The following is a 25362-nucleotide window of genomic DNA, read 5'->3' on the forward strand; positions in this document are numbered from 1 at the left end:
GGGTTTAACTAAGGGAAACACAATAAACCAAGAAATTATCCCCCACACCATTACACCTCCAGCAGCCTGACCCATGCTTTCATATACTTTACACCAGATTCTGACACTCCTATCTGAATGTTGCAGCAGAAATCACGGTGTGGTCTTCTGCTTCGAGGCGTACATCTCTTCTGCATACTTTAAATATAACAAGTAGTTATTTAAATTGCTGTTGCCTTCCTATCATGTCAAGGTCATGTTTATTTACATAGCACATTTAAAACAATAAAGTCAGCTGTGTAAAAGTGCATTAAAAGTATATGGCTACAAGAAAAATTACACTAAAACATTAGGAAATTTTAATATAATACTTAACATTAAAATAAAATAAGATTAAAAAACTGAAATAAAAACGTAAATACAAATAAAATCAGACAACAAAGGATGAGGATGTCAACTGGTGCCAAATTCCAAGGAGAATAAATGTGAAAATGAATGTGTTTTTAATGAAGATTTAAATGTGTGTGCTGTCTATCATGACTGGCTATCATCTTAATGCATTGGTGGCATGTGATTGACCGACCGGATATTTGAATTTGCGTGCAGCTTAACAGGGTGTGACTGACAGAGTGGCCAGGGAGTGTTTTCCCACTCACTGAAGCGCCATCTACTTTTTAACCACTAGAGGGCACCACTGTCCGACCTTAGAAACCGACATCATAAGCTTGATGTTGGTTGTGATCTCCAAGTTTCCTCTCAGAACAGTGAGGATCACGGATAGAGTCAGTCATGCAAAAATACAGGATATTCCCAAACTGGGTACATACTGTCAATGAGAGTCTGTGAAACAACTTCCCCAAATTTTAAGATAAATGAAACTGACATGGCTGCCCAAGACAAGTGGCTGGTGGTGCAGTGATTGGCACTGATGCCTCACAGAACAAGTTCCTGGATTTGAATCCATCAGGCTTTGGCTTTTCCGTGCTGAATTTCTATGTTCTCTGTGTGATTGGGTACTCCGGGTGTCTCCTGACATCCAAAGACATGCATGTTTGAGGTTAAATGGTAATTCCAAATGGGTCATGGGTGTGTCTGTCTCTGTGACAGCTGGAGTTAGCTCCAGCCCCCTCATAACCCTAAATTGGAAAGTAGATTGTACATTCACGAGCACCAGAGAGGAAACATGTAAACCTCCAAAAAGCGATCCCTAAAGGTTGACTCTGTTCATCTGGACGTAGCGTTTTCAGTGGGAGAAACGTTTCGTCACTCATCCAAGTGACTTCTTCAGTCTCAGCTGATTGCAGCTGCAACCTTATCAACAGTATATTTGTGCAATGACTGATCAAAGACCGTTGATCATACAAATCATGCTTCGTCATTAGGATGTGAAACAAACGGTTATTTCAATCTTACACAGTAAATTTTCCAGCATGTAGCAATCACTATAAGACCGTAGACTCTGCATACAAAAGTGTCTTCTGCAACGGATAATTTCATTTATAACGAGCGCACTTTAACATCTGAGACAAAATCAGGCATTTGCCCAAAGAAAATTATATTTTGTATCTGAAATACTACATTGGAAAAGTTAAACAAAGATTTTCTGTTCTTATATTTTTGAGCAGTGAATTAGGGACGATTTAAAAACATCTCTTGTGACCTCACTGACATGTATGTTTTTACCAGGAAAGCTGCTTCTGTTCGGCCGTTACAGCTCGACAGGTGTACAGAATTTTACTTCCTCCTCGTGTCGTTATTACTGTAAAAAGGAGAGTAAAGTTTGCAATAAGACAGTCAAAAGGTCAAGGAATACAGCTGCCCTATCACACACTCCTTTCCCCATCAGAGTTCATGAATCATCAGGTGCTTTTGTTCCTCAGTCATTTGACAACTGCATTCAGTTTTGCAATTACTCACTGCATGGATATCAGATCAATATTAGCATTTATATAAACCCTAAACAATTGGCAATATTTACACATTAAATGGCCACTTTATTATGTACAGTGTTTTACTTACAACTAAAAGCTACCTTTTGATTATCAAACCGAACATCAGAAGGGGGATTTAAGCTACTTTGAATCTAGCATGTTTGTTATTGCCAGACAGTATGAGTATTGCAGGAACTACAGATCTACTGGGATTTCCTGCACAGCCATCCCTACGGTTTACAGAGAATGATCTGAAAAAGAGTGTGTGGGAGTTCTCTGAGTGACACTGATTGGAAGGAAACAGTAATTCAAACAACCACTTGCCGAGCAGAAGACTGCACCAGTTGTCACTCCTGTTATTGAAGAACCAAATCCTGAGGCTATGATCATGCAGGCTCACCAAAATTGGATAACAGAAGGTTAGAAAACATTGCCTGCTCTGATGAGTCTCGATTTGTGCTGCAACATTCAGATGGTTGGGTCAGAAAACTACATGGTGTGAACTACAAGAAGTCAGGGATCCATCCTGCATTGTATAAATACATTGGTTCATTTTGCAGACCCGTAGTACCGAGGATCTGTTAAACCCTACAGCCTACATGACACTCAATAACTCAGGTGTTGTTGATTGTCTGATGACCGTTTCCAGCAGCTTGAAGTATAAAGGTAGCTTTGAAAGCAAAAAAAAAAAAAAGCCAACCTGCTACTAGCAAAATGCACCTAATAAAGTGGCCACTAATGTATTATAACCTTACAAAGTATTGCTCAATCGGATCAGCATTTTAGATTATTTTTGTTTTGTAAATTCAATTTCAATTTGTGTCCTTTGGGGATTTTTAGACCAATATAATAACAAAACATAAAAAAACTAAAACGTTGTAGTTATACTACAACGTATGAGAGACCTGAGCACGAGATTTAGGAAAGGTTGGCTCCGCCCCAGTGGAGGTGTTTCGCTCCCCCCTCACGACTCCCAGAGTTGGATCATACTATGATTTTGCTAACCTGCAATCTCGTTTTATAATCCTGTTTAGTTTTTTTGTTCTACAGGGTGGGCCATTTATATGGATACACTGTAATAACATGGGAATGGTTGGTGATATTAAAGTCCTGTTTGTGGCACATTAGTATATGTGAGGGGGCAAACTCCTCAAGATGGGTGGAGACCATGGTGGCCATTTAGAAGTCGGCCATCTTGGATACAACTTTTGTTTTTTCAATAGGAAGAGGACCATGTGACACATCAAACTTATTGGTAATGTCACAAGAAAAACAATGGTGGGCTTGGTTTCAACGTAACTTTATTCTTTCATGAGTTATTTACAAGTTTCTCACCACTTATAAAATATTTTATAACACATATGTGTTCAATGTGCTGCCGATTGCGTTGGATTGTCAATGCAACCCTCTTCTCCCACTCTTCACACACTGATAGCAACACCGCAGGAGAAATGCCAGCACAGGCATCCAGTATCCGTAGTTTCAGGTGCTGCACATCTCGTATCTTCACACCATAGACAATTGCCTTCAGATGACTCCAAAGATAAAAGTCTAAGGGGGTCAGATCGGGGGACCTTGGGGGCCATTCAACTGGCCCACGACGACCAATCCACTTTCCAGGAAACTGTTCATCTAGGAATGCTCGGACCTGGCACCCATAATGTGGTGGTGCACCATCTTGCTGGAAAAACTCAGGGAACATGCAGGCTTCAGTGCATAAAGAGGGAAACACATCATCATGTAGCAATTTCACATATCCAGTGGCCTTGAGGTTTCCATTGATGAAGAATGGACCCACTATCGTTGTACCCCATATACCACACCAAACCATCACTTTTGTTGTTCCAGCAGTCTTGGAGGGATCCATCCAATGTGGGTTAGTGTCAGGCCAATAGCGGTGGTTTTGTTTGTTAACTTCACCATTCACATAAAAGGTTACCTCATCACTGAACAAAATCTTCTGCGTGAACTGAGGGTCCTGTTCCAATTTTTGTTTTGCCCATTCTGCAAATTCTGTGCACCGATCTGGGTCATCCTCGTTGAGATGCTGCAGTAGCTGGAGTTTGTAAGGGTGCCATTTGTGAGTAGCTAATATCCGCCGAAGGGATGTTTGATTAATGCCACTCTCCAGTGACATGCGGCGAGTGCTACGCTGTGGGCTCTGGCTGAATGAAGCTAGGACAGCCACTGATGTTTCTTCATTAGTGAAAGTTTTCTTGCGTCCACATTTTGGCAAATCCAACACTGAACCAGTTTCACGAAACTTAGCAAGCAGTTTGCTGACTGTAGCATGGGAGATGGGTGGTCTCGTAGGGTGTTTTGCATTGAAATCTGCTGCAATGACCCGGTTACTGCGTTTACCAGATATCAACACAATTTCGATCCGCTCCTCACGTGTTAACCTCTTTGACATGTCAATGGCTGTGAACAAAGAGAAACTTGTAAATAACTCATGAAAGAATAAAGTTACGTTGAAACCAAGCACACCATAAGTTTGATGTGTCACATGGTCCTCTTCCTATTGAAAAAACAAAAGTTGTATCCAAGATGGCTGACTTCTAAATGGCCACCATGGTCACCACCCATCTTGAGGAGTTTGCCCCCTCACATATACTAATGTGCCACAAACAAGACTTTGATATCACCAACCATTCCCATGTTATTACAGTGTATCCGTATAAATGGCCCACCCTGTAGAACACAGAAAGTGAAAAGTACCAGGCGATAAAACAAAAAGTCAGAATACCCCTGAGAGCACATTTCAAGTTTCAGTTAATGAGCAATGACAGATGAACAAGTGCAGATATTTTGTGTAAATACATCTTTCTGTAAAAGTACCACAAATCCAACTTAAACACTGTGATGTATTTCACTGTATCCAATGAACTCTGCCACATGCACACAATAGAAAACACAGTGGCTGAGGTTACAACTTCTGAGCAAAAAGTAATATTAGTGTCAAAAAATAAGCCTGTTTTAATAACTACAACAACTTTAATAATTCTAGTTACATGGCAGAATCAGACACAAATAAAAGCGTCTCATCAGCTGAGATCATCTTCCGTTAAAACCAGAAAAACAGGAAAGGAGATTTTTCAAATCTTTGCAGAGGGAAATTCTCCCTTCCCCCCAGCATTACAAATTTCCACAGAATCTTTTACATATTTCTGGTTTAGTCTCTTGTAGAGCAATTTCCAGAACATTCATTATGTTTTCCCTCTTCAGGTCTTCTTCTTCTTAGCCTTTGGTATGACAGGAGGTGGCTCGATGTTGAGCTCTCGCCGGAGGTCCTCGAGGCTCTGCTCCCAGCGCCTCTCGTAGAAGATGCTGAGGACGCAGCGAGCACACCGTCCGTTCTGGAGAGCCCACGGGCCCAAAGATGTAAAGAGTGACTGTAAACGACTGGGAGAAGGAGGAAGAAGGAAGATGAGAGCGTCATATAACAATAATGAGGAAACCTGGCCAATAAACAACAAAGTCCCCTGATACTGAGGAAGTTCACAGGTATTAAATGAGGAAGACTTTATATTTGCAGGAAAACAGCCCACATACATTTCATCATCCCACACCCACGCACAATTTAGTCACTTACAGGATTTTACTGCTTCCAGATGTTTTATTTTGGACTTTTTACACTGTATCCACTAAATCTGAGTACAAAAGGACTTCTGATCATCTCGATTAGTTTCTCCATTGTGCTGAACTGAAAGTGAAGAACTGTTATAAAGACGAGGCGGTCATTCGGTGATGACAGTAAATGCAAGTTTGGCTTCTGGGTAACTGAGATGGTTTATTGCTTTTTATTTCAAGAAACAATGACACGTCAAATACTCCAGAAATGGACTTAAATGGATTTACATACACTACATTGCCAAAAGTATTCACTCGTCTACTTTCACAAGCATATGAACTTGAGTAACATCCCATTCTTAATCCATGGGGTTTAACATATTGGCCCACCCTTTGCACCTATAACAGCAGAGTGCATGCTTAGGTACTTGATTTTATTCACCTGCTGCCATGGAAGTGATCAGAACACCTGAAAATGATTTGGATTTGGGAGTGAACACTTTTGTCTACAATCTAACATTCACTTCCATCTCCACTTGGAGAGTGGTCCGGGTTTTCACTTCTCCCTCTGGCTCCCTTTTTATTCTCATATTTCACGAGAACAACTGATTACAACATTGAATTCCTTCCTGTTGAGCTTGCTGTTCCCCTTTTAGAACAATATTTATCTGATCTTTAATAGCTGGATTTCTTTCTCTCTCTCTTTTTTTTTTTAGCTAGATTTCTGTTGCAGGAAGAGAGCTGACTTAAAGTCTGGGTTAGTTACCAAGGTAACAGATGCTCTGGTGGGGTTTTTCACTGAGCCCTAAGTTTCTCTCTGACTCTTCCCCTCTTGCTGAGGCAGCTCTGATTTCATTTCCTTTAATATGAAAGCCATCCACAGAGCGCATCGATGTTCATGTTGAAGTTCCAGTTAAATATAAATTCTTTAGCCTTTAATGTGACCGATTTGTTATTAAATAGTAATGGATGTAGAGCACAGCTTTATATTTGTATCATTAGTTATTATTAATCTCTGGCTTTCTTCGGTGTGTCATTCCTAACTGAAAGCAGCAGATGCCTGGTTCTCCTGGAGGTTTACTTCTGTTAAAAGGGAGTTTTTCTTTCATCCTGTTAGTCATTGGTGGGAAATCTTGTTGTTTTTTTCTCTGTGTTATTGTAGGGTCTTTACCTTAAAACATAAAGCACACTGAGGTGACTGTTGTTCTGATTTGGCGCTTTATAAATGAAACTGAATTGAATCGAAATACTGCATTAAAATGGAGAATCCTGGCATCAGAGCTCCACTGATGATGTCACATTTTTTCATAAGCTGCACAAAAATGTAATCATATAAGGAGTTTAGTTCGAAACTCAACATTATTGCTGCTTTTTGAAACAGACGTCAGCCTGTAATCAGACTCAACCCAGCACTTACAGAAATTTCAGCAAGTCAGTCAAACTGTAACTCTCCTGTTATCCCAACTATACCTTGCATTTAGCCGTAGTGGCCCTAGCACAGCTCCAAGAGCACACATGGGAAGCCCGGTCTGAGTAGCTTCAAACCATTTCACAGCGACTTCACCTGAACGGAAGACACAGAAAAGGACACAAACATGCAAATTAAAGATTAAATTAGGAGAAAGAAAAGGAGAAGTTGTCAGCCAACAGTGTATTAAAATAACTTCTGTGTGAACCCTATTTCTCAGAGTTTTTGGCAGGTTTATTCTGATATAGAATTGGTCAAATAGGAGATGCCTGCAAAACTGAAAACTCAGGTCAACACTTTATATCAAATGGACTTAAAATGTATGTTTAGAGATTTGTAGGTTTGTAGAGACAACTGGATGAGAAAACTTGGGAGCGAAGAAATGAAGTTCAAATCTTTTTGCTGTAAAACTGGAAACATTTGTTCAGGCATGCACAGAATAACTCTCACTGACATACAATTAGGTATGCACTATATAAAGACAATGCGTGGCTTGGCTGTGAAGTTTCTATAAATAAACCTTTACTTTGATAAAAGTAAATGTCAGAAAATAGCATTTTCAGATTACACAGAACTCGACTCACCCAGCATGTTAGTGGGCATGCCCAGTAAGGTGTGCAGCAAGTCGTGGACCTCTCTGTATCTCTGCATGACATAAGCTAGCTCCTCGTTGTCCACGAACTTCACGTCTGCTCTTGAGTCAGGAGTCACATCCTGAGGGAAAAATTAAAAAACGGAAGAAGGAAGGAAGCGTGTTTATACCAAACAATAAGTGTTTACAAATGCACAAAAAAACAAGTATATATGCACATCACATCAGCAAATACTCACATTGTCCTCCAGAAATCTGAGGTATTCCCTCCCAAAGGAGCCGTCAGGCAGCGAAGCCATCTTTGTCAGATCGAGCGTAGACAGCCGGATCCTCGGCCTTTCTCTGCAAGATCAAATCAAATAAGAATAAAGCGCAACACTAATTCCAAAAAAGCTGTGATGCTGTGTAAAATATAAATAAAAACTAATGCAATGCAAGCTTAACCATATAGAATGTTTAAACTGTGAAAAACTGAAACCAGCTGCTGGACTTTTGGATTCCAGCTGCTCAGCAGTCCTGGGTCTTCTTTGTCATATTTTCACTTTAGCATCGTCTTGCTTTCAGGCCTTCCCTGAAAAAGACATCATCTGGATGGGAGCGTATATTGCTCTAAAATCTGTATATACCTTTCAGTTGCTTGATGTTACCTCTCCAGATGTGCACTGTTGCACTCCCATACCATTAGAGAGATATGCAGGCGCTGATAACAAATTGAATAGTCGCTCTCCTCTTTAGTCTTGCAGCATCCATGTTTTCGCCCCAAAGATTCTAAATTTGGATTTTTCTGACTACAGAACTGTCTTTGTCTTTGCCTCGATCCACTTTAAATGGATAGCTTAGAGAAGACAGCAGGGTTCCTGCCAGGGTCCAAAAACACCAGAAATGTAGTACTAATTTTGGCCTTGCCTATGTGCACAGAGATTTCTCCAGATTCTCCAACTAAACTGTTGATGATGAGCAACTCAAAGTTTTCACAATTTTACACTGAGGAACATTAATTCTGAAACTGTTCAATGACTTGTAGATGCAGTTTTCTGCAGACTGATGAACCTCTGACCATCTTTACTTCTGAGGAATGCTGCTTCTTAAAGATGCTCTTTTTATACCCAGTCAGGTTCCTGCCATCAAATTATAAAAATGATACATTTTCTCTGTTTAAACATTTAATTTGTTGTCTATGTTCTATTGTGAATAAACTACGGGTTTATCAGATTTGCACATCACACCATTGTGGTGTTTTGTTTTTTTTTTACATTTTAAACAGCGTCCTTCGAAGACAGGACACATATTTTTAATGTGCCCGAAGCAGAAAGCACTATGACGTTCTGCCACACTGACTCACGTTAGGACAGCGTAGCCTTCAGGGTCATTTCTCATCCTGTCCCTGAGCTTTATGAGTGCTAGGTGTCCCGTTGTCTCCCCCAGGACTGCAACCATGTCTGTAAAGTACCCAGAGTTTCATGAAATCCAAGGGCACCGAGTTCAACATCATGACAGTACAGTGAAAAGTTGACGATATTTTTATTTACAGTAAAGAAACCATGTGTTAATTCTAAACAGGTCACTACTGTTTACTCATCATGGAAGCAATACTCAGAAACTTCACAAACTTTTAATCAGTCTGCTTTAAAGACGGAGCTGGGAAAGACCTCTGTGCCTGTGAAAAATGCATTTTTAAAAAAAAATCCATTTATTTATCAATTTATTTTTGGACATGAATCGATACTAAGCAGTGGATGTCATGAGAAACCTCACTAAATGTCAGCTGACAGGTGTTATGACTCTGTTCCTTCATTGGAGTTTCAGGGTAACTAATATGTGGCTGTAATTTGTATTTAGTCTCATTTTTGTTTCCAAGACATTTTAAGTCACGTACTAAAGGTCTCCAGAGAATAAGCCCTTGAGGATGAATACAAAACGCTTTATCAGTACATGGGAAAAGAAACTAATCAGTGGTATCATTTCTGAAAAATGGAAAACAATCCCACAATCTGAAGCCACATCAAGGTCAGACTTGTTCACATCCCTATCAGTTGGAGACTGGCTGACATCAGTTTTACCAAGAAGCCTGAATTCCTCAAAGTAGCAAAATACCAAAAATACACAGCTTTTTTTATTCTTACATATTTTGTGCTACTTTGTTCTTTTTTGGAGATCGAGAAGACAGTTTGTACAGTGAAAACACTGGCTCAAAAAATACATGTAAATTAAGGTTAGGCTCCGATCTCTGTGATTCAGACACAAAGGCAAAAAAGTTCAAATGTAAATTTTGGCACTAAATTTTATACAGTTAACTCCAAAGCCCCTCAACCCAAAAACAGCTGTGCTTTAAGGTTTATAACTGACCTTGTAAACAGCACTTTGATTAAACATCCTCATCTTAACCGATTTATAGTCCCTAACACACAGAAAGAAAATCAGTGCACACGGAAATGCTCACGTGAGTGTCTCACCATGTCTGTAGGGGTTTTGCAGTGCCGCCACACCTGACCCAATGGACAAGAGAGCTTTTTGAACGGTGGTGGTGGGAATATGTCCAGGGTACAGTCCATCGTAGTGGATGTTTGCAAACTCAGTGCTGCTGCTGTGCAGCTGCTGAACACAAACTACTACGGAAAAGATGGAGTGGTATTAAATGCTGCACTATTCTATAGAGACATATTTATTCTATTGCTGTTATAACAAAAAACAACTAAACCGATTATTGATAGTGGAGTGTCCAAATACCAAAACCTTTATGGCAGGATAAACCATTCAGATCATTTATTTGTAGTAACAGACTGCACTGCACATCAAAGTTATTAGAGTTAACTAAAACTAGAGGGGAAAAAAGAAAAAAGTTTTAATTAAGTAAAATTAAAATAAAAACTAGACTTTTGAAACAGATTAAAACTAAATTAAATGACTTTTTTGAACCTGGAAAACTGACTAAAATTACATTTAAATAAATACAGAGGAAATATCCTCAGTAACTATCTGTTAGTATGGCAAATATTTTATAATAGCTTGGCTGATGAGGCATTGATGGATATGTGTATTGAGACTCTGGATGTCTTGAACAATGTGAATCAACTGCTTTCAAAAGATGTTTTTTTTTTACTTAATTTTTATTAACACTTAAAAAATTAGTCATTCATTGTTATATTACAGTTGTCACATTTACAGTTATGGCGGCAGAATATAGCATTCACAAAATTACTTTTCTATAATAATAATAATAATAATGCTTAAATATAAATAAATCTAAAAATGAAAATTATAAATAGATAGATGAAGCTAATGTGTTTCTCTCCCTTCATTGTTCAAATAATGCAAAAATAGGTCTCCGTCTCCTCATAAACAAGTCTTTTCGAGATATGTTCCATTAGTTAGAGTTCCCAAATTCTAACTGCAACCACATATGATATGATGGAGGGTTGTGTTTCAGCCATCAGACGAGTTTTTATTGTAATACCTGCACTGATTTTCCTAAAGCTTTCCTCTAATGTGTGGCCTCAATGTAACAAAGATTATAGGGACTAAAAGTAACACTGAAACCTGTAAAATTAAGTATTTTCAAGCAATAAAACCTACCTGAACTTAAAGTGAAAAACTGATTGACGTAAGTGATAAAATCAAAAACTAAAACACAAAACAATAATGACAACAATGTTGGCTCCTTCTGAGAGAAGAAAGCCACAGTCCTGTCTTGTGTATGTGTTTTGGCAGAAACGTGTGCTTAATTTACGTCACATTTTGAGTCTGTACACGCCATGAATGATCTGCATGAGCTACAAGAGCATAGATAGCTCCATAAACACATGGGACACAAAGCTGGAGAACACTTTGATTTATATGAATTATAAATCACTGACATTCAGCACTGTTTGATGACGTGTCAAAAGATCATCCCAGTGTAGTGTATGTGTTGTTCGCCTGCTACAACGTTTTCTTTAAGAGTGATTCGGTAAACAATGATGAACATTTCCCTGACGTTAAGCTAACAGTTGGTTGACATACTGCTAAGTAACGCGTAGCCCTGTGCCTGGTGTATGCTGACAGCAAGGCTCCCACACTACTTCTTTCCTTTATCAACTTACCACCAGGTTTATTTTTAAGAACACTAAGCTGTAACACAGAGGACACCTGCTTAAACTCGTACCTTTAGAAACTGTAAAACAGTGTCGCCGCCGGTTGATCCATCGGAAGGGTATCAGCGGCCACATTCTTTTGCGGTAGTACGCATGCGTGAGTGGAGCACTTGTTTTCGGCTTCGGAGCAGCCCAAACTACGTTGAGAGGGGTGGCTTTGGGCTTTCATATAAAAACCCAGCCGTTACTGCGCCCTCGCTAACAGCAGCTTAAAACTAAGTGCACTTAGTGACACACCCGTCCGTGAATTATGATAAAGAGCGAGTTCTAAGTTGAGTTGCGTTTTCCCCTCGTTGAGAAACACAGGCCAGACTCCAAGGTTAGTCAGTTTGCATGCTGTGAATCCCTTCCTATAACTCACTAGCAATTAGCTGTCTGAGTAGGTAAACGTATAAGTCGTAAAAGCAAACACACTTTAATGTTAGCTGTTTGAAGTTCGCAGGTGCTCATTAAAATAATTAAAGTGTTTTTTACGTGCCAAAGTACACAATTGCTTAATAAAAGCAATAGCCCAAACTCTAAAATAATATTTAAAATATTACAGGAGCTAATCTAGTAAAATAGATGCTAAACAGCCTACATCACAGTGGCTAAGCTCTCTGCTACTGAACGCGCTGGCCGGGTTTATATACCGTAGTTTCCGATGCTTACGTGTTAAGGGTGTAGCTAAGTTACGAGGTGAAATAGTGTCCGTGGTGGTGACGACTGTAAGATCCACTGACAGTCTTTGCGAACTCGGTGAGTAAACATTCAGGTTTGGGCTTTTGTATGAGAAAGGGTCTGAAGCACCCTGCATTTTCACACTGAACTCGCAGAAGTTCAGCGTTAACACGCAGGGCAACATGGCGAGCTGAGAGGACGAGTCTCCCCAGGAAGAGGATGTTTTTTTTAGGCTTTGAGCAACGCTGGGTGTAGCTTTAAAGAGCAGCTGTGGTTATTTGTCTGAGACAGAAGCTGAAATGTTGAGACTGAAATTTTGTATTCTTTTTGTTGTTGTTGTTGTTGTTGCTTTATTTCGTTGTTGCTGGCTGTGTTGTTCGTTTCACAGAAAAGTTTATGCTGCTGTACATGACAAAGGTCACTTTTCAAGGTTTAGCTGTACGTAGGCCTCGTGTGTGTTACCTTTTATATAACTTAAATTCTTGTTTCTGATATTTCAATGCACAGTGTTTCATTGTGTGTTTCTCTGACAATTATGACTAGTTTCCACGCGATCCAGTGATCGCGCTGAATTGATGTTGTAATTACAACATTATCCAAACACGAGCTTGCACGCCTTTTCGCTCACAGCAGGTTGCCGCAGCTTTTCAGTTAAGTTTTGTAAGAATGAAGTTAGGCTTGAACTTCTTACGCAATACCAGTAACAGAAAAGTTACTCATGATTTAATGTGAATGGGGTGAGTGGCAGAATTGAATTGCGTTCAAATAAATACACGCGGGAAGAAAGAGCTTCCAAAGAAAAGCAGCGTTTCCTGCCTTAATATGAAATTATTAACAGTGTATTCAAATCATATATTACTATATGTTCTAATTCAGGGTGAGATAAGTAAAACTCTAAAAATAAAGGTTCAACAGAAATCTAGATTTAAAACAAACATATACAAACAAGATGCCAAAGTATTTCATTTTGTTAGAAATTTCTAAGATTTAAGTAACAGTTAAGAGGTTAAATTTATGTGAAGCACAGTTATAAATAAAAATGAAATGAAACTCTAAAAGCTGGATCTTTAGACAGTAAGCTGATCTTGGCTGTAATGTGATTCATCTAAAAAAAATTCTTGTAGATGAGTTTGTAGGAAGGACACAAAGCTTCTTATTTTTTTTAGCTATGGGTATTTGGATTTACATATATTATGTTTATTTATTTATTGAGTGATGTATTGGAGTTGGATTAACTATTTCCAGTTTCAGTGTTAATACTCCCACTGAAATTAAAACATAGGGGTTTTCCTTGCATCTATCTTTTGATTCAACATCCACTTTCTGTGTGGTCTTACTTCCCCCCATGAAAGTTAGTTGCTTTGTTTGAAAAGGATCTAAATTGGTCTAAGGAAAAATCCACTGAAAACACGATTCAGATATGTTCTGCTTGGAGACCACGTCTGCAAAAAGTTCATTGAAAACTCGTGACCATCAGGAGTGGTGCTGTTTTGTAGACACAATTTGGAATTTACCACTTTATTTCTTTGTGGGGAAAAACCTGAGCTGTTTTGTTGGAATTGCATACACCATTCACATTTAGTTAAACATTAACATTTACTTTATGGGTGTTGTTCTGTTCACCTTAGCACCTGCTTTGACTTAAGAACATAAATGGTTGAATGGTGAGACAGCACTGTTAAGCTGTGTGGCTTTTGCCACATATTACCTTAAGCCTACAAACACCACAAACTTAAACAACCATATTTTCAAGTTTGTGACATGCAAAGGTGCACTTTGTCCACATTCCTTGCAGTTTTCTTTGACATGCAGGCGTGTATTATATATAATTTATACACCTGTAAAACCCACTTACACATGCAGTGGAAATATATGAAATATATCAGTAAGGAAATATATCAGTAAGAGTTGTCATCTGCTGGTTATGGGAAAAACAAACACTAGACATTCCCCACACATTTTTTCACAAGGGAATTTTTTTATATATATATATATATATATATATATATATATAAATAAATAAAAAAAATTGCATAATACCGACAGAATAAACATTTACAGAAATTTGTGACAGAAGGGATATTTGCAAAGACAAAATAAGCCCTGGTGCTGTTCTTTATGCAGTGGGTGAAATAGCTGCCACTATATGCTGTGATTTTAGTCTGAGGTAGACAAATGTAGGAAGCGTGAGGTGAACTGTGCCAGATTATTACTGGCAGTGATAAGTGATTAGGAAGCAGACAGTGCATAATATTCTGGTGTCTGTGAACCAGGTGGGGTGAGTTTTCTGCCAGTTGGGCATTTTCTTTATTCACTTTTTTCTTCACAGATTTCAGTCTAAAATGATTTCCTACCATAAAGTACTTTAATGGAAGAATGATTTTAAACAGTTAGAATTAGTGAGGGAAGATATTGTTTAAATGTAAATGTAAAAAATATGTTTACCATCTTCTGATTGCCAGAATATAACTCTTGATAATTTCTAAGACATACTGAACACAGTTAAAGGAGGTATTTTAACCTAAATTTGGTGCCTTAATTTAACCAGGTATAAAATAATATAAAGTGTGTGTGTGTGTGTGTGTGTGTGTGTGTGTGTGTGTGTGTGTGTGTGTGTGTGTGTGTGTGTGTGTGGAGAGAGGGTGCTGGCAAACCTTTTCCACTTGTAGAATATATATTCAAAAAGGAGCTTCAAGTTAATGCATTTAAAAATTGAATTCATGTACATTATATTTTAAAATGCAAAGATATTACATGTTGAACAGAATTTAGTTTTGTTTTAAAGTTGAGCTGATTGTGAATTTGATGCCAGCAACATGGTTTGAAAAAGTCAAGACACAAATTGTGTAATCTGGTGAAGCATCAAACATCTAATTGGGGTAATTGGGAAAACAGGCAGCAGTGTAATTGGGTCTTAGTCTTTTAACACGGTTAATGGTCACTTTGACTTAAGTAGCTAATGTTAAAACGATTTTTAAAAGGGTCTGCGTCTTTCTCGTCCTTTAATTTATGCCACTGTGTTTCACTGTACCTTCAGTACCCGCTATTACTTAGTTAAACTTACTCAAATTGAGCACATGGTGGAGCTGTGGCCAGCACCCCTATAAGTGCCATTCCTGTAAGAAACCGTGACTTAAGTGATCTTTTAGTGTTAACGCTTTAAAGCGAGCTTGAAACTGAAACAAAGGTAACAGAAACTATTTGTGGAGGGTGAGAAATGTTGACAGCATTGCAGGAAAAGTATTTAAAGGAAAGACCCAAAATACATGTGCTATGCTGTCTGATGCCTGGCATCATCATCATCGTTTCTGTGAAGTACAAAAGATGTCAGCAAAGCTCGTGTAAATGCTGTGTTTGCATTTCACACCGCATTAAAGTGAGAAATATTTCACTAGTATTTCTCAGTAGAAATATGCTTATCTGATTATTATCTGGAAATGCTGTACAACAAAACCAAGTTCTACAGTTTAAAGTTACTCAGCTCTTTGTAAGCAGGGGATTTTTTTTAAACGGGTTTAGATACGTGTTTAAATAGATTAGGTTGTATATCCTGATGCTGCTTCTCTCACAGCTATGTTTATCCCACCAATCACAAGACTTTTTCTGATAACTCAAAAAGAAAAAGTACCTATGTCTTCAAGTCATTTGACTTGCTGATCTTGTTTCAGCCGTTGCAGTGTTAAGCAGGGTTTTCCATATTTTTGAATATTATTACCATGCTTTTCTTTTTTTGTGTGGCATTGCTGGCTGTGCCAAGACTTACACAGTAGCGTGGACAAATATTTCCTCGAGGGTCACACAGATTCTCATGGTGATCTTTTAAATAGTTAAGCTTGCCAGCGGGTAATTCACTGCTAGTTTGAGTTTATATTCCATCTTTGCAGTTAGTTCCTGCCTGGTTGTTGACAGCTGTTTCTCTGTGTTCTCATTAACAGGATATAGCACCAGATTGATGGAGAAGAATGGCCCGTATTTCTTTGGACTGTCCCAACTCTTTACCAGGGATTCCCCTCAGTGTCCTGTCAGTGCCCATGGAAAATAAATATAAATGTCAGCAATGTCTCCAGGTCCTGAGGAAGCCTGTCCAGGCTCAGTGCGGCCACCGCTTCTGTGTACACTGCTTCAAGCAGCTCACCAGGTAGACCGGAGGTCCTTAGACCAAACTGCTTACCCCGCACCTAATGTTTCCTGTCTTACTGGACATGCTTCAGCACACCCTTTCCTCATCTTTCCTCAACTCTGGGAGTTTTGTCCAGACAAGATCAGTTATTAATGCAGACTCATGCCCCACATGATGGACCTGTCATACTGATGTTTGTGAATCACAAGGATGTGGTGTTGCTGATTCATTCTAAAGGTCTTCTTTCTAAAACCTCCTTTCTGAGTCATTCACACACTTGTGGATTGTTAATGCATGAGGTGTATTTGTAATGAATACCCAATCCAGTGTTTTCATTGCCTTATGTATTCAAATTCATTACAGAGTAATCGTAAAGAATATTAACAAAAACTAATACATGAGGAAAAACGCTGGATTTGTATTGAATATTCACTACAAGTACAAAGAGGTGTCACACCAACGTATTTGTAACGAGTATTTGTGATGTGTATTCGTTACAGATACATACATGGATACACTAATTCATTTCTAGTTGATGTCCGTTTCAGTTATGTGTTATCTAATGTTTAATGAAAGTATAATTAAACAAAATGTGACAGAAAATGTGGAATTTTACCTTTTTTTTTTTTTTTTTTTTAAACCGGCAGACTCTTTGTTAATTCCCCAAACATTTAAACAACAGTAACACAAGTGATTGTGAAATGTGTGGATTTCGCATGTGATTTGTCCGAGTGCTTTTATTTGTTTCAAAATAACCAGATCATGTACGTTATAAATTCACCATGTGATGTGTCGCACCCACACGTGCCCTTTGTTTATGCTTGTGTGTGTGTTTTGGTTATTCATTTAATCGCCTTCAAACTTGCTAAAGCAACTTTTTTTGTTTTTAGTTCTTTTTTTTTTCTTCTTGTCCCACTGATATGATGCTTACAAGCTTCTTTTCATTTCCCTTGTATTGATTAAACGTTCCTCTGCTCGAGCTGTGATCCACACTGGTCAGCAGTTGCTGCAGTTTTGGATCAGCAGGAAATTGTTGCTGACTGTTGGTGTCGAGCCGCTGCTTTTACAGTAAAGTCACAAACCTGTCTTGTTTGGTAGTTCTGGCCCAAAGCCATGTGAAGCCTGCCGTCAAGAGGAGATATACGAGGAACCCATTTCCATTCTAAACAGCAGTGAGGTAAGCCTTTATATGTATTCAGGTTTCAAACCCACTGTCTTTGTTATGCTAGGAGTAGTCAGCATGTGATTACTGCCCTTTAGAGGAAAAAATATGACTGCAATCTGGCGGGGGTTTCCCTAACCACACAATGCATCAATGCATCCTACTCTTGTCTGCTTTCTTTTAAGAGCATTGAAGGCTTTATGAGTTCACTGATCTCTTTGTTTTTGCCCTCTCCCCCACACACACACACACCTCACAGGCTTTCCCAGACAATGCAGCAGGCCGAGAAATAGCAAGCCTGCCAGCCAGGTGTTTGAACCAGGGCTGTAACTGGACTGGATCTATTAAAGAGTATGAGGTAAAGTATGAAATCTGTCTTTTCCTGTGGCATGGGCATTGCTGCCTTTTACCTGGGTGTAGGTTTACACTACCAAAAAAGAGCCTTGTCAGTATTTATTAATCTACGTGAGAGGGTAATCTGACCTATAATCTGCGTTCCCGGGTCACTGTGTTCCCTGAAAAATGCTCAGCTTTCATAGCACGCTCTGTACTATGTGCTGCGTTGCTGCAAACAGGAAGTGAAACTTAACAGGCGGCTGGAAAGTCCCAGCCTCTCCTCATTTATCAACAAAAGCTCAGTGGAAAGTACCAGAATGGAACAACCCTGTTGAGCTTAGCGTGACTGGGTTACTGACCATTAAACTATAGAGCTGTTAAGGAAACTGCTTGTATTCATTCAGTTTAGCAGAAACCCAGATTTCATTGAACACAGACTGGAGTTTGTAAAAATGCATGAAAGACACGTGAAGTAAATAAAGCTGGTTAGTGTGTGTGCGACTGAGCCTTGTGTGTGTGTGTCTGTCTGCAGCTGTGTTTCTACTGTAAGCATCAGTTTTAGATGAGCTACGTAGTTTGTGTAGTAAGCAGATGGCACCATGATGCTTACACTGTGAAAAGGATGTTTACAACAATTCTTGTCTGTTTGTGGTTTTAACTAAGCGTACCAGTGTGACCTAATCTACATCACTTTGTGAGTGTGCATGTATGTGCGCGTGTGTGTGTTTTTCACCTGGGAAATGTTAAAATGATATGCTGTTTAAATGAAAACGCTAGGCGAATGTGTGGGATTTGCACGGATTGGAAATGGAATCCCAAGCACTAGCACGCAGATGAATCTTCCTCTTATTAAAAAAACAATAAAAAAGAAGACACCAAAAGATCAAAACATGCCAACCTCTTATTGTTGCTTCGCAAACTATTATGCTGTGTGATACACCCACTTTGCATATATTTTTGGCCTGGTATCTTAGTCACTGTCACTGTGTGGGAAAAGCTACAAATTGCTAGTCGCACACACCCATAGCGAGGCCTTCTGAAGCTGGGGAAAAAATAGTCACATCAAGGCGTTGGAGTGTTGTGCCGAGGACAGGGATGAGATTAGGAATCTTCTAAATGTGAGTCATTTTTATTGACGCGATCCGGTTCAAGATTTTTGAGCGTAGCAAGTCTGGAAAGTCAGCAGTCAAAGCGAAAAACCGGCTAACGTACCTGAGCTTCTGCTTCTGGGTCTGCAGCATGCCTTTGGTAGTCATTCTGAAAGACTGCAACTTCCCTGTTGATTAACCCCACCTTAAGCTCCACCCCGTCTGCGTGATTCCCGGTATTTTTAAATGGCGAATACACAGCTTTAAATATATTTCTTTAATTATTCTACTTCCCCTTTTATCTTCTCTTCATTATAATTCTATTTCTATGGTACATTTTCATCCCTTTTTTTTCCTATCAGATGTTTGTGGAGCTCGCTTTTTGTTTAAATTTCGTTTGCTTAGCATGTCATTCGAAAGTAAGAAAAGTGTATATAATGGGGGTTGCAATGAAAAACAAGTAAATATCAAAATAATCTTGATCACAATCGTGTGCGCAATCATAGAACCGTAGTTATCTCTTTCATACTCAAATCAGTGTATTGTGCTTTTACTTTCACTTTTTTTGTCAGTTGGAGGTGTTTTGTTTTTTTTTGTTTTTTTAAAGAACAAAACAAAACAAAAAACACTTGTTTTTCCACATAGAAGCTAAGGATACACCCTGTACCAGAGCAGCTACACCTGCATTTAAACACTTCCTGAAAAGCGGTTATTTATCAGTGATTGGGAAGGGTTTGACCCAACTGTCAGTTTGCTCTTTCACAATGCTGAAAACCTGCTTTACAAGTAACAAACAGGCAGTTCGAAAATAATAACAAATAAAAAATGTCTGTTATTTTCAGGCTCAGCACGAAGGTCGCTGTGAATTCGAGCGGATCCTGTGCGAGGGCTGCCAAACCCTTATCCTTCTCACGGAGAAGGACAGACACAATGAGAGAGAATGCGAGGCAAGAACTCTCAACTGCAAGTACTGCAAAATGACCTTCAACTTCAAAGAGATAAAGGTGGGACATAAAGAGACTACACTAAAATACACTGTTTTTTGTTTTTCTTCTTCTTTGTTGGCATTAATGGACACAAAGTGACGTTCTGCTATACGATGCATTTCAGGCCCATGATGAGATCTGTCTGAAGTTTCCCATGCAATGCAAGGACTGTGGAAAAAAGAAGATACCAAGAGAAAAGGTTAGCGCCGTTACCTTCAATGTAATCTAAGTGGTTTAGGGCAGTCTCCTTATGATACTTAGTTTCTTTTTGACTAGGAGTCCTTCACTTCCACTTTCCTGTTGATGCACTGTTTATAAATGGTCTTTTATCTTTGTTCATTCTGCATTTCAGTTCAATGATCATGTGAAGTCTTGCGCCAAGTCAAAGAGCACGTGTCCATTCAGTGAAGTGGGCTGCAAGTCTATGGTAGGTGCAGTTACATAATCACCAAAACTCCTGTCTTATGTTTTATCGTAGAGGGTTGACCAGTGTGATCGAACTCATTTTTCTCATTTCGATGCTTATTTGTGGTTTAATAAGGAGTCTAAATGTATGTCCTGTACAGTAAGGTAGTAATGTGGCTTATACTTTTCCTGTTGTAAGTAAATTATGAAGTTGAAATCAGATGAAGGAGCTGGCCTGGCTAAAGTCACAGCATCACTGTTTGGTGTTTTTACTGTTCTGTTTTACATCAACATAAGATATGAGTGGCTGCTTTGTGCCTGATGTATGCCGTGAATCTGTGTAGAGCGTATGATGTAGCCTACGTAAGCGGCACACGCTGTTTCCAGTATTTATACCTGTGCAGACTGTGTAGTTATACTGATTATAGGGTTTCAGGAGCGTAGATTTAACACAGAAGTCTAAAACCACTGTTAGAGGTTTAACTTCCAAAAGAGCCAGGGAGTTTCCAACTAAACAAGGCTAATCATCTCCCACCAGCTGCTTTGTATTTGGAGCACAGATAGATGTGAGTTATCTCGTGAAAGCTAGAATATGTTGCACACAGAAAAGATTTCGGCGGGGGTCATTGGATAAATTGGTGTCATTGCAGAGCAGACTTAATGCTATTAAATGCATTTTCTCATCTCCTTCTTCCTAATGTGTTCCCTGAGGTTAGTCACGTGACCCTTTCACATGAGATATTTCGCGCTCTGTGCTTTCGTCAGTAGTTTAAAGTTGGCTGAGCTCAGTTTGGCAAATGTGATGTGATATGATATTATACCCAAGCACCAATGAGAGCTTAGGCACCTTTGAATCAAACTATCGTGGCAGTTAAGGAGGTGTTTGCTCATGCTGCCAGGAAGCCGTCTAAAAGGTTAGATAAGGCTGTTTCTTCAGTTCTTCTAGAAGCAATCAGCACTACTCAGCAGGCATCTTAAAAGGCCTCCAGACACATACTTAGAGCTATTTTAAGCTTTATCTAAATTGGGTTTACTTTCATTGAGCCAACAGAACAAAAGAAGCTGCATGTAAATACTCAAGTGAAACCTGTTTAAAAATATATAAAACATTCCCCGCTTGCCCCCGCTATCCGGTCTATCCTTCAAGCTTGGGTCCTCTACCGGAGGCCTGGGAGCTTGAGGGTCCTGTGCAGTATCTTAACTGTTCCTAGGACTGCACTCTGTGGACAGAGATCTCCGATGTTGTTCCTGGGAACTGCTGGAGCCACTCGCCTAGTTTGGTAGTCACCACACCTAGAGCTAAATTTGTCCTACTGAAGGCACAAACTGGACACCACAGCTCAAAACTAACTGGTTTGACCTTTGTCTCAATAAAACTTAGACGAGCTCTCCCGTGTTTCTGTGTCAGGTAGAGAACGGGAAGCTCTGTGACCACGAGTTCAACAGTACTATGGAGCACTTGCGTCTGCTGCTGCCTCTGGTGCTGTCAGCGACTCGGGCTCGCTCAGAGGGCTCTGGTGCCGGGGAGTGGCAGGAGGACTCCGGAGTGGGCCTGTACAGGGATCCTAATGAGGGAGCCGGGCCCATGACCTCGGTGCAGTCTGTTGACCTGGAAAAAAAAGTGAGTCTCAGCAGGTTTGATGTCGCTTGTAACCACTCTGTTCATTTGGTGAAATGGGAAAGTAATCATTTGTTGCTTCTTCTTTTTTTTTTTCTTTCACCAACAGGTGAACGCTTTAGAAAACATCGTGTGCGTCCTGAACCGCGAGGTGGAGCGCAGTTCTGTTACAATGGAAGCATTCGCACACCAACACCGCTTAGACCAAGAGAAGATTGAAAATCTGTCTAACAAAGTCCGACAGCTGGAGAGGACGCTGACCATGAGAGACTTGCAGCTGTCTGAGACCGAACAGCTGATGCGCGAACTCCAGTTCTGCACCTACGACGGAGTATTCGTCTGGAAAATCTCCGACTTCTCGCGCCGAAGGCAGGATGCCGTGGCTGGTCGAGCGCCTGCAATGTTCTCACCAGGTAGGATGGAAAAACATCACGTGTGGTATGCTTTTAGGTGGGAGGGATTTTTCTGTTTTGTTTTGAGGTCATACAGTTCACATGACATTATCTTCTGGCGTGTAGACGGAGGGGAATTCCACGCCGCTACACCCTTGTTGTTCTTCAGGGAGCGTGCATGGCTCTGCTGATTTCACATGATGCTGTTTTAGGCTCCGTTTCTATTTCTGACCCTTCTTTTTTTTGTTTTTTCCACGCAGCTTTTTACTCCAGCAAATATGGCTACAAAATGTGTCTAAGGTTGTATTTGAATGGTGACGGGACGGGCCGGGGAACGCACCTTTCGCTGTTTTTCGTCGTCATGAGGGGAAAGTGCGACGCCCTGCTCAAGTGGCCGTTCAGTCAGAAGGTGGGGAACCATTTTAATACGTTTACGCACGAAACTCTCAATGAGCGGCACGAAACCAACTCCTCTTCTCTTCTTCTTCCCCGCCAGGTGACTCTGATGCTCTTGGATCAGAACAACAGGGAGCACATCATCGATGCTTTCCGACCAGACGTCAGCTCCTCGTCCTTCCAGCGGCCGATCAGTGAGATGAACATCGCCAGCGGCTGCCCACTCTTCTGCCCGCTGGCCAAACTGGCCGGAAAGAGCCCTTACCTCAGAGATGATACAATTTTCATTAAAGCCATTGTAGACCTGACAGGCTTATAAGGGTGTACTGTGGAAGTAACACCAAAAAACTCTTTGTTTTGTTTTGCTTTGTTTTGTTTTTTTAAAATACAAAAACACAGAAACAAAAATCTAAACCAAATAATGAATCATTTTAATAGTAATATTAATAATAACAGTAATAATAATAATAATAATAATTATATATATATATATATGACAAAAATACAATGTTATTATCATATAGGTTACTATATTTATATATTATCACATTAAAAGCATCATTAGGATGTCATTACACCTTGAGGGCGTGCGATGTGACATCTGCACTCATTCCGAGGATCCATCTGCAGTGAATCAGTGAATCAGCGGTGAGAGCTGAGAAAAGCTCTCTGAGGAAAAAAGGGTCTGAAGTCATCTGTTATCCTGATGTTACCCTCCTTATATCTGTATTGCATCTTGTAGACGATAATTTATCTCTTATATTATAAGCAGCCTAATATCATAATAGATATAATACACCTTATTTAGCTTTGTGGGAGTGTGTATGTGTGTGTTTTGTTTTTTCCACCACTGTGAGATTATCTCCAGTTACTATTTATTTATGGCTCGAGATAATTAAAGTTAACTAGTTCTAATAAAATGTTTTAGTTTTTACAGGCACATACTTAGACAAATGGGAGATGTGTTTAGTTTTAGCCTGTGTTAGCTCTCATGCAGTATAGGAAAACAACGACCAATGACAACCAAACAAGCACTGATGGAAAGGAATCAAAAATACTAGATTATCAAAGCTCTCGTGTTGATGAGGTCGTGGTGCGTGCACTTGTCACTTAAACGGCTCGATCTGGTAAACATTTTATATCAAATTTTAAATGAATCTAAAGGGGATAAAACGATGATAAAATATGTAGCCTGTTTCAAATAATCCCTTAATACTGTATTACTAAATAATCCTGAAGCATCTACTGTTACACAGAGTAGCAAATATATAAATAAATATATACATGTACACACTTTATTGTATTATGTCAGTGCTACTGCTAACTATAATGCCTGATCAGTTGTACTCATACTGTACTCAATCATATAAAGTTAGTTTTGAATCTTTCACGACTCTGATGACTGGTGATTATTTATAAAGTGTTTTAAGGGATGCTAAAGTACCATTTGACCATAGGTACATTATTAATTTAACCATTTTTTGTGTGTTTCATTTAAGATAAAATTTCACAAAATTCTATTTGATTTTAATTAAAAGTTCATTTAAAGCATAACAATACTATTTCCTTGTTTTATTTTTGTCTTCTTGTTTATGACTTGTTTTTTTAATCCTGTTTATACCTAAACATGATTAATTCATTATTAAAAATTAATAATTGTTGGATGTAGCAACGTGAAATGTAGGCACAAGGGTGTAAGCACCACAAATAATTTAAGTCAAACATATCTTGTAAACAAAAAAAGGGGTTTTTTTTTTTAACCACATGTTTTCTTATATTTGTCTTTTTTTTTTTTTCCTAAAATAACCACATGTGAAAATCCCCCCCCCCACACACACACACACACACATAACACTACAGGTGATTCCTTTTATGTAAAACTCTGATGCCTTCTCCTAAAACAAACGGATGATGCAAACTAGCAAGGGCGCTAAAGAGAAGAAAAAAAACCCAAGCACCACGCTGCAGTGTCGAAAGCAAAGGAACATAGCTGTGTTTGTTGAGCTGTGTTTGTTGTGAATATAGATGTGGTGTACCTGTTTTTCCTTGCTTCACGTTGTTCTAGGGGAACTCCAGCTATTTCACATATAAAAGGTTTGATATCCAAAGTGCTCGTCAGCCCATTCTGTCGTCAAGGAGGCGCTTTAAATGATGGGAAATGTGTGAACTTTTATTCGTTTTAGGGCAGAGTGTGAACATAAAACCAAGTTTAAGTAGCCTGTTTAGCAAAACATATGCCGGCCTTCCTGCCTTGCAAAGAAACACAAAGCCTGCTTTGGTGAATGCCCAAATCAGCAGAAGCAGTGTGCACAGCTGTCCTGTTGTTGCACCTTTGACTTCTGTGAGGCTCTAATAGAGGTCCAAAGAGTTTCCAATGTAAGTGTATGACAGTTTAATAACAACCTCTTCCACTCAGACCTTGTAGATCTGAAGGTACTGAGCTCACTGAACAAATTCCTAAGAACGAGTGAAATGTTTCACTTGGATTATGAAATTTAAGACCACTCTGCTTCCCAGCAGCCTCAGCAA

At 39.4% G+C, this 25362-nt stretch overlaps 2 protein-coding genes across 4 annotated transcripts; one reads left to right on the forward strand and one right to left on the reverse strand.

Annotated features, from left to right (window-relative positions):
• Positions 1–4756: 4756 nt before the first annotated feature.
• On the reverse strand, positions 4757–11889 carry coq4 (coenzyme Q4 homolog (S. cerevisiae)). 2 transcript variants are annotated; one of them, XM_004538019.5, is made up of 7 exons: positions 11682–11889; positions 9994–10146; positions 8883–8979; positions 7780–7882; positions 7533–7662; positions 6951–7044; positions 4757–5312 (listed from the first exon to the last, which is right to left on the reverse strand). In XM_004538019.5, exons 1-7 carry the CDS (start codon positions 11743–11745, stop codon positions 5132–5134), a joined length of 822 nt encoding a protein of 273 aa, XP_004538076.1. In that variant the 5' UTR covers positions 11746–11889; the 3' UTR covers positions 4757–5131. The 2 variants fall into 2 exon arrangements, with proteins under 2 accessions (XP_004538076.1, XP_004538075.1); XM_004538018.5 differs by having other exon boundaries at positions 9994–10149.
• Positions 11856–24221, forward strand: traf2b (Tnf receptor-associated factor 2b). Of its 2 annotated transcripts, none has more exons than XM_012916820.4 (11): positions 11856–11989; positions 16266–16468; positions 17549–17627; positions 17872–17970; positions 19879–20040; positions 20147–20221; positions 20375–20449; positions 21836–22048; positions 22155–22458; positions 22698–22846; positions 22934–24221. In XM_012916820.4, the coding sequence occupies exons 2-11, from the start codon at positions 16293–16295 to the stop codon at positions 23150–23152; spliced, it is 1551 nt and encodes a 516-aa protein (XP_012772274.1). In that variant the 5' UTR covers positions 11856–11989; positions 16266–16292; the 3' UTR covers positions 23153–24221. The 2 variants fall into 2 exon arrangements, with proteins under 2 accessions (XP_012772274.1, XP_004538079.1); XM_004538022.6 differs by lacking the exon at positions 11856–11989 and adding an exon at positions 12302–12408.
• Positions 24222–25362: the final 1141 nt, after the last annotated feature.

This window comes from Maylandia zebra, linkage group LG7 (assembly GCF_041146795.1).
Source record: "Maylandia zebra isolate NMK-2024a linkage group LG7, Mzebra_GT3a, whole genome shotgun sequence".
Classification (NCBI taxonomy): domain Eukaryota; kingdom Metazoa; phylum Chordata; class Actinopteri; order Cichliformes; family Cichlidae; genus Maylandia; species Maylandia zebra.

Excerpts from the sequence above, each read along its gene's own strand:
- coq4 (XM_004538018.5), bottom strand. The coding sequence starts at position 11,745 with ATGTGGCCGCTGATACCCTTCCGATGGATCAACCGGCGGCGACACTGT. Across the intron at positions 8,980-9,993 it reads GCAAAACCCCTACAGACATG|ACATGGTTGCAGTCCTGGGG; the intron begins GTGAGACACTCA and ends GGTACTTTACAG. Across the intron at positions 5,313-6,950 it reads CCACTACGGCTAAATGCAAG|TCGTTTACAGTCACTCTTTA; the intron begins GTATAGTTGGGA and ends TCCTTCTCCCAG.
- traf2b (XM_012916820.4), top strand. The coding sequence starts at position 16,293 with ATGGCCCGTATTTCTTTGGACTGTCCCAACTCTTTACCAGGGATTCCC. Across the intron at positions 16,469-17,548 it reads TGCTTCAAGCAGCTCACCAG|TTCTGGCCCAAAGCCATGTG; the intron begins GTAGACCGGAGG and ends CTTGTTTGGTAG. Across the intron at positions 20,450-21,835 it reads AAGTGGGCTGCAAGTCTATG|GTAGAGAACGGGAAGCTCTG; the intron begins GTAGGTGCAGTT and ends TTTCTGTGTCAG.